At 37.7% G+C, this 9,208-nt stretch overlaps 2 protein-coding genes across 2 annotated transcripts; one reads left to right on the top strand and one right to left on the bottom strand.

The window, feature by feature from the left end:
- Nucleotides 1-3,277: 3,277 nt before the first annotated feature.
- LOC125580354 lies at nucleotides 3,278-5,139 on the bottom strand. The gene is made up of 2 exons (XM_048744718.1): nucleotides 5,063-5,139; nucleotides 3,278-4,295 (listed from the first exon to the last, which is right to left on the bottom strand). Exon 2 carries the CDS (start codon nucleotides 4,285-4,287, stop codon nucleotides 3,328-3,330), a length of 960 nt encoding a protein of 319 aa, XP_048600675.1. The 5' UTR covers nucleotides 4,288-4,295; nucleotides 5,063-5,139; the 3' UTR covers nucleotides 3,278-3,327.
- A 224-nt stretch (nucleotides 5,140-5,363) lies between these two features.
- Nucleotides 5,364-8,544, top strand: LOC106433248 (receptor-like protein 35). Its single transcript, XM_048744710.1, has 2 exons — nucleotides 5,364-8,125; nucleotides 8,231-8,544. Exon 1 carries the CDS (start codon nucleotides 5,443-5,445, stop codon nucleotides 8,119-8,121), a length of 2,679 nt encoding a protein of 892 aa, XP_048600667.1. The 5' UTR covers nucleotides 5,364-5,442; the 3' UTR covers nucleotides 8,122-8,125; nucleotides 8,231-8,544.
- Nucleotides 8,545-9,208: the final 664 nt, after the last annotated feature.

The raw sequence follows: 9,208 nt of genomic DNA, 5'->3' as shown, positions 1-9,208 counted from the left end.
TGTTTCTGGGAACGCCAAGATATAGCAGTGCCTCCGATCGTAAAAACGTATCCTGTTTGCGATCGGGCTTTGTGTGGATCTGAAAGATATCCTGCATCTGCAAAACCAACCATTTGACCTTTTGAACTTTTAGGATAAAATAAGCCTAAATCAATGGTCCCTTGGAGGTAACGAAAAACATGTTTGATCCCATTCCAATGTCTTCGGGTTGGAGATGAGCTGAATCTTGCCAAAAGATTCACAGCAAATGATATATCAGGCCGTGTACAATTTGCAAGGTACATCAGCGCTCCAATTGCACTTAGATATGGTACTTCCGGACCAAGTATCTCTTCTTTCTCCTCAGGTGGTCGAAATGGATCACTTTCAATATTAAGTGACCTAACGACCATCGGGGTGCTAAGAGGAGTTGATTTATCCATGTTAAATCGTTTCAACACTCTTTTAGTGTATGTGGATTGATGCACAAATATACCATTTTGTGAATGTTCTATTTGTAGGCCAAGACAATACTGTGTCTGTCCTAGATCTTTCATCTCAAATTCTCCTTTGAGATAGTCTGATGCCTTTTGTATTTCTTTTTGAGTTCCGATAATGTTAAGATCATCAACATATACCGCGATTATTACAAATCCGGATATTGTTTTCTTGATGAAAACACATGGGCATATAGGATCATTCACATATCCTTCTTTTGTTAAATGATCACTGAGACGATTATACCACATACGTCCAGATTGCTTTAACCCATATAATGATCTTTGCAATTTTATTGCACATAACTCTTTAGGTTTGGAACTTAATGCTTCTGGCATTTTAAATCCATCAGGAACTTTCATGTAGATATCAATATCTAATGATCCATATAGATAAGCTGTAACAACATCCATGAGACGCATCTCTAGATTTTTATCAGCTGCTAGACTCATCAGGAATCTAAATGTGATGGCATCCATAACTGGAGAATACGTTTCTTCATAATCGATTCCAGGTCTTTGAGAAAAACCTTGAGCCACTAGACGAGCTTTGTATCTCGTAATCTCATTTTTCTCATTTCGCTTTCGAACGAAAACCCATTTGTACCCAACTGGTCTCACATCTGCAGGTGTGAGCACAATAGATCCAAATACTTTTCGTTTATTAAGCGAATCAAGTTCAGCTTGTATTGCATTTTTCCATTGTTCCCAATCATGTCTCTTTTGACATTCATAGACAGATTTTGGTTCTGGATCATCGATTTCTTCATTTATTTCACTTGACACAATATATGAGAAAGCATCATCAAGGTCATTTTGTTCATTTCTATTCCATATCCTTTTATTATGGATGTAATTAATAGAAATCTCATGATTATCTTTCGATTCATGATGCTCTGATTGATGATGCTCTGATTCATCAGAATCCTTATCATTTATTTCTTCCAAAATATTTTCTGCTATTTTGGGTGCATCATATATTTCAGCTTTCTTCTGTTTCCTAGGATTCTTATCCTTAGAACCAACAGGTCTACCACGCTTCAGGCGTGTTTTTGGCTCTCGTGTGTCATCCTCCTTTTCTTGTTCATTTGGCATTTTGATACGAGCAGGAGCATTTGCAGCTGGTATATGAGATTTAGTTACCGTCTTGGTATCTACAAATGCATCAGGTAGCTGGTTAGCTATACTCTGTAAATGCATAATTCGTCGAACTTCTAGTTCTGACTCTTTAGTGGGAGGATCAAGATATAACAATGATGGTACACTCCATTTTATATCACTTCCAACATTTTTGTTTTCTCCCCCTAGAACTGGGAATACATTTTCGTCAAAATGACAATCAGCAAAACGTGCTGTAAAGACGTCACCAGTCTGTGGTTCTAGGTATCTTATAATTGATGGGGAATCAAAACCAACATATATTCCCAATCTTCTTTGTGGTCCCATCTTTGTACGTTGTGGTGGTGCTACAGGCACATATACCGCACAACCAAAGATTCTAAAGTGGGAAATGTTTGGTTCTCGACCAAACGCTAACTGTAGTGGGGAATACTTATGGTATGCACTCGGTCTGATCCGAATGAGTGCTTCTGCATGCAAAATGGCATGTCCCCATACAGAGGTTGGAAGTTTTGATCTCATGATCAATGGTCTTGCAATCAATTGCAGACGCTTAATTAAAGATTCAGCCAAACCATTTTGCGTATGAACATGAGCAACCGAATGTTCAACTTCAATTCCCATTACCATACAATAGTCATTGAATGCTTGGGATGTGAATTCACCAGCGTTGTCTAGTCTAACTCTTTTAATAGTATAATCAGGAAACTGTGTTCGCAGTTTGATTATCTGAGTTAGAAATCTCGCAAATGCCACATTTCGAGATGATAATAGACAAACGTGTGACCATCTACTGGATGCGTCAATTAATACCATAAAATAGTGGAATGGTCCACAAGGTGGGTGTATAGGTCCACATATATCGCCTTGAATTCTTTCAAGGAACTTTGGTGATTCTTTATCGATTTTGGTTGGCGATGGCCTTACGATCAATTTTCCTAGAGAACATGCAACACATGTCATTTTATTCCCTTGAGAAATCTCCTGGATTTTCAGTGGATGACCATGTGAACTTTCTATGATTTTACGCATCATTGTAGTGTCTGGATGGCCAAGGCGATCATGCCATAATGTGAACTCTTCTGGGTTCTGTTTTACTAAAAGATTTGATTCGATCTCATCGATATAAGTATGATGTAGTCCCGAAGGAAGTTCTGGAAACTTTTCTAATATGTGTTTTCTGCCACATTTCTCAGAAGTTACATACATGTATTTCTTTCCATCCTCAGTTGCAGACTGAGTATCATATCCGTGAAGATATATGTCTTTAAAACTCAACAAATTCCTTTTAGAACTTGGAGAATATAAAGCATTATTTATGGAAAATTTTGTTCCATTCGGTAAAGTAAAGTTTGCTTTACCAGTTCCTTCAATCACGTCTGCAGGACCTGATATTGTATTGACGACAATTCTTGTCGGTTTTATATTAGAGAAATATCTCTTTTGTCTCAGAATAGTGTGCGTTGTTCCACTATCTGGTATGCATATTTCACGAATCCGTTTCTTGGATTTTGCTCCATTAGCATTATGATCCATTTCTGAAATTGTCATAAATATAAAAGAAACATAAAATTCATTCATATAAAGAAAAAAGACACAATAATTATACAATAAGATGACGTTAAAAACATCATTATTTGTTTAAAACATGAAATATAATAATTATACATGGTAATACTGAAAACTATTCAATACTCTTATCATAGGCATTTCGATTCTCTTCAGGAGTAATCTAGTCCAGCTCATTAGCGAAGTCGGAGGATTCAAGGTATGAGGTCCCTTCAACATTTTCCGTGAGGTTCACCTCTTTAGCCTTTCCTTTCGTGGACTCTTGATATAACTTACAGAGATGTGAAGGAGTACGACAGGTACGGGACCAATGTCCTTTACAACCACATCTGTAACACACTGTCTCACGCTTCTGGGTGGTATCCTCTTGAGTTTCTTTACCCTTGGAAACTTGCCCGGGTCTAACCCACTTATTAGATCCCCTCCATTTGGGATTGTAAGTTTTTCCACGTTTGTTGTTGAAACGGCGGCCATGACCTCGATTGGTATGGTTTCTTCTTTCCGAATTTTCTATCGCCGTAGCATTCACTTCAGGGAATGCTTTGGCTCCCGTAGGCCGGGAATTGTGGTTTTTGATTAAGAGCTCATTGTTCTTTTCAGCTAACATGAGCGCAACCATCAATTCAGAAAATCTCGTGTACCCGCATTTTCTGTAAATTTCGGGTAAGAAGTGAAGCTGTTTGTGGAAAGTGATGTATGTTTTATTCATCATTTCTGCCTCAGAGACAGGATTACCACAATACTTCAGGAGTGCAACTATCCGCAGGACAGCGGAATTGTAATCCTCAACCTTTTGAAAATCTTGGAACCTCAGATTTTTCCACTCTTCTAGAGCGTGAGGAAGGTTGATTTGTCTCTGGTTATCGAACCTTTCTTTTAAAGTTTGCCACAGTTCAGCTGGGTCCTCGACGTTTGCATAGTCGTGCGTTAGACTTTCATCTAAATGCTTCTTCAGGAAGATTATCGCTTCGGCTATATGTTCGGGTGGTGATTTGTTACCGATTACAATTGTTTCGGTTATCTTTTTCATCACCAGATATGGTTTCACGTTTGTGACCCACCCGACGTAATTTTCGCCAGTTATTTTCAGGGCCGGGAACTGGAGTTTCTCGATGTTTGCCATTTGTAATTCTAAAACACAAAATAATAATTTTATTAGAACTTCATAATTAAAAACCGTTTACATTAATCATACAAGCAATTACAAGGAGAAGCGATGTAAAGAAAATTAAACCGATATTCATCTTAAATTCACTCGGAGTAAATTCTCCAACAAATAAACCATAAATAGAAACACAAATAAAAATGGCACATAAAAACAAAAGTGCGCGAATCATCTTTCTTGAAATGAAAAATCGGAGGAGAGCGATTTGAAATTTTTGAGAGAAGATGAAATGTTTTGGATGATGAAATGGAGTGAAAATGAGTTGTATTTATAGGTGAAAAATACTGTTCATAACCGTTGGAGAAAGGAGAAATTTTTGAAAAAAATTCTTTGTGACCGTTGGGGTTAAATCGAGTGCACCAAAAATTAGTCCGTAAATATCGTATTAAATGGTCAATCAAATCTATAAAATTTCATAAAAGTAAAAAATTATGACAATAAAATATTTATGTTATGACAACAAATCATGCGACGGCTCAGCCGATCAATGCAGAGTAATAAATAAATTATACGGCGGCTCGGCCGACCAATTAATAACAAACAGAATATAAGGCGGTTCGGCCGACCAATAAATAATAAACAGAATATAAGGCGGCTCGGCCGACCATTAATAAATTAAATTATTAGTAAATAATATAGGCGGTATTCCGGCCATTATAACATAATATAAATAATAGTAGAGGCGGTATACCGACCATTATAACAGGGTATAAATGATACAAATAAATTTTACCGAATCGCAGAGTGATCGTGCTGATAACGTGTTATGAAAAGAACTGGAATTTTATTATATCGCAGGAATTTAAATAAGGGCAAAATTTTATACCCGTACGAAGAAGATAATACTGATAAGAAGAAAGGATGTGTTATTGAAGAAGAAGGATGAATGATTTTTACAATCGATCGAAAGAATCGTTTATATAGAAAAAAAATTTACTGTGCAAATAGTGCAACGGGCCCACATCTTTTATATTATCAACATATACGGCGTTTCTTTTTCTGACTTTTCACAACACGAAGTCTATTATTGCGCTATAAAGAGATGGGCATGGAAGCATGTTACTCATCACCAATTTCCCTTTTCATTTCAAAGTTAAATAAGCTTAAAGAAGAATGAAAGGCTTTTGGAACATAACGAGTACCTTTTCTCTTACTCTTTCTATACTTTTCCTATTCGGCTACAGTTATGAGGACGTGTCTGCGGTTCCAACTAGGCACTTGTGTCGTCCGGAACAAAGGGATGCACTTCTCCAATTCAAGACCGAGTTTGAGGTTCTAAACTCTTCCTTTTCTTCTTATGATTGTTATATCAATGAAACTATAGTAAAGCCCCTTCGGAAGACAAAGTCATGGATGAATAACAGCGACTGCTGTAATTGGGAGGGTATAACGTGCAACCCCAATTCCGGTGAAGTGATTGGGATAGACCTTAGTTGCAGCTACCTACGTGGCAGGTTTCATTCTAGTAGCAGTCTTCAAAACCTTCATTCTCTAACCACTCTAGTCCTTTCAAATAATGAATTTAGTGGTCCAATCATGTCTTTAATTGGAAACCTTTCTCATCTCACCTCTCTGGACCTTACGCGAAATTATTTCAGCGAGTTCATTCCTTCTTCGATAGTAGACCTTTCTCATCTCTCCTTTCTCGATCTTTCATTTAATAGCTTTTTGGGTCAGATTCCATCTTCGATTGGAAATCTTTCTCATCTCACCAATCTTGACCTTTTTGAGAACTATATTGTTGGAGAAATCCCATCTTCTTTTGGCAATCTAAACCATCTGACCAGCTTAAATGTTGCTGCAAATAGGCTCAGTGGAAGCTTTCCCATTGCACTACTGAATTTGACAAATTTGTCATCATTGCTACTCTATTACAATCAGTTCACAGGAACAATTCTTCCTAACATCACTTCGCTATCCAAATTGACGACCTTTGATGCAACCGACAACGCCTTCACTGGGACCCTGCCTTCTTCTATCTTCACCATTCCTTCTATGGAACGTGTTGATTTGTCTGATAACCAACTCAACGGTATTCTTGAGCTTGGGAATATATCTTCACCACCTAAGCTACGAGAGTTAGACGTTAACAATAACAACTTGAGAGGGCCAATCCCAGTCACGATATCAAAATTTACCAACCTTGTCCGACTTCGCCTTTCCCACTACAATACACAAGGTCCGATTGATTTTAGTATCTTCTCGCATCTCAAGAGGCTGGAAGATCTTGACCTATCCTATTTGAACACGACCTCTACGATTGACTTGAATGATATCTTGTCATATTTTAAGAGGCTCTCTGTGTTGGATCTCTCAGGCAACCTTGTTTCATTCACAAACAAGAGTCCAGTTTCAGATCCATCTTTGTTTTCTGAGTTGGAATTGTCAGGCTGCGGTATCACCGAGTTTCCAGAGTTTGTAAGAAACCAAAATATGTCATTTCTAGACATTTCCAATAATAAAATCAAAGGACAAGTGCCTGGCTGGTTATGTACACTACCAAATCTGTATTACCTGAATCTTTCCAACAACACTTTCACTGGCTTCCAAAACTCAACTACAGTTTCAACTACAGTTTTAGTTTCAAGGCTATCTAGCCTAACCGTGCTTGCCTCAGACAACAATTTCAGTGGAAAGATTCCCTCTTTCATATGTGATTTGCGCTATGTATACATTCTTGATTTATCGAACAACAACTTCAGTGGTTTAATCCCTCGCTGTCTGGGAAATCTCAAGCGTTCTCTTTTATATCTAAACCTTCGTCAGAATCGTCTTCATGGAGGTCTTCCGGAGAATATATTTGAAAGCTTAATAACGCTTGACGTCGGTCATAACCAACTGACTGGAAAGCTTCCAAGAACTTTGATTCATTCCCCTTATCTTGAAGTTCTGAACGTGGAAAGCAACTTTATCAATGATACGTTTCCGTTGTGGTTGAGTTCTCTACCACAACTAAAAATTCTTGTGTTACGCTCCAATGCTTTCCATGGACCGGTACATCAAACTTCGTTCCCTGAGTTGCAAATCATCGACATATCGCACAACCACTTCAATGGAGCTTTGCCATCAGACTACTTTGTGAAGTGGAGTGCTATGTCATCACTTGGGTCAATTTATTATCAGCCGGATGAAATGTACATGGGAGATTCATATTACCATGATTCAATGGTGTTGATGAATAAAGGTATAGAGATGGAGCTAGTACGTATCCTAAAGATCTACACAGCACTCGACTTTTCAGGAAACAAATTTGAAGGAGAGATCCCAAGCTCCATCGGTCTATTAAAAGAGCTTCATGTGCTCAACTTGTCTAACAATGCTTTCTCTGGCCACATCCCTTCATCTATGGGAAACCTGACGGCTCTTGAGTCACTAGACGTTTCCCAAAACCAGCTTTCAGGAGAAATTCCACTAGAGCTAGGGGAACTCTCATTCCTTTCCTACATGAACTTCTCTCATAACAAGCTTACAGGTCTAGTACCAGGAGGCACTCAGTTTCGAAGGTTGAACTGCACTTCCTTTGAGGACAACAAGGGACTTTTTGGCCCTTCTCTTGAAGAAATTTGCAGAAATATTCACATGTCAACACCGCATGAACCGTCGGAAGCAGAGGAAGAAGAAGAAGAAGAGGAAGAGGTGTTGAGTTGGATAGCAGCTGTCATAGGAGTCATACCTGGTATTGCCTTTGGATGGGTGATTGGATACATACTTTTTTCCTACAAACCAGAGTGGTTCTTCATCAACCCTTTTGTCCGAAACAAACGCAGACGTGGCAGCACCACTACTCATTAAAAAGGTAATCTTCCAGAGTTTTAAATCAACTTGTTAGCAAACATTTGAAGAAACAAAATTATTATAGTCAAATCACCTGAATAAACCTTCTTCTTCTTATTTTGTACAGGTCTTTTATATCCTACCCGAGGAATCTGAAAGAAGAAATCCAAAGCAATCACTATGTCTGTCCGTATCAAATAAGATTTGGGGTATCGTTTCTGGTTTAGCTGGGTGTTTTTCTCATTACTCTGTTTTTACTTTTTTTTTTTTTTTAGCAAACTTCTTTGTTTCTCTGGTATTGTTTTCGGTTTAGCTTGGTGTGTATTTTCTCGACATCTCTGTTTTTTTTCACTTTTTTAGCAAACTTCTTTGTTTCTCTGTAATTGAACAACTATGTTTCTTACGCTAAATATTAATAAAAAATTGTGTATCTTTTCTGCATCTAAACATCGTCTGTATAGACGTGAGATGAGCAATGAACAGATGATCCAGATCAACGCTATAAACAACGCAGGGCTTTAGAAAAGGATATGCATATTATATATGGATATTTCGATTTTTATTTCACTGAGACACATAAATTCTTAGAAACTATATATATTAATAATGACCAGAAAAAAGATATATGCTCAATTTAATTTGTTTTAACGATTATCCTCTACTTTACATGAAAATTATTCTTTGATCAATGTAATCTTTCAACGTTATACTTAAAACTCCATACCAAATTCTCAAACATAAGCCACTATATGATTACGATGTATGAACTACGAGCTTGAACTCGAACCCACGAACCCATCATGTAACTAGCAAATATAATAGAGCCTCATGTGTCAACTCGTGTCCATCAGGTCACAAGAGTCTTGTCCTGGAGTTAATGAAAAGAACCCCTTCACGCATTGTACGTACTAAATCTGTTACGCAAAAGACTAATTGCAGATTATAAAAAGAGAAATGAGACCACAGGCGTTGATACACAAACCATCAATACATTAACACTTGGCAAAAGTACATGTTGATTGATATGTCTGTCAGATTACTACAAGCGTTTCTTTCACCAGTCTGCTTTGCTACCACCAATGTACCCTAAAGAAGAGAAGTAAAC

This window comes from Brassica napus, chromosome C1, assembly GCF_020379485.1.
Source record: "Brassica napus cultivar Da-Ae chromosome C1, Da-Ae, whole genome shotgun sequence".
NCBI classification, from domain to species: domain Eukaryota; kingdom Viridiplantae; phylum Streptophyta; class Magnoliopsida; order Brassicales; family Brassicaceae; genus Brassica; species Brassica napus.
The sequence above is the reverse complement of the archived record's forward strand: the minus strand, read 5'-3'. Positions and strand labels throughout refer to the sequence as shown.

What these genes read in the sequence shown, in the direction of transcription:
- LOC125580354 (XM_048744718.1), bottom strand. Translation starts at nt 4,287, where the DNA reads ATGGCAAACATCGAGAAACTCCAGTTCCCGGCCCTGAAAATAACTGGC.
- LOC106433248 (XM_048744710.1), top strand. Translation starts at nt 5,443, where the DNA reads ATGAAAGGCTTTTGGAACATAACGAGTACCTTTTCTCTTACTCTTTCT.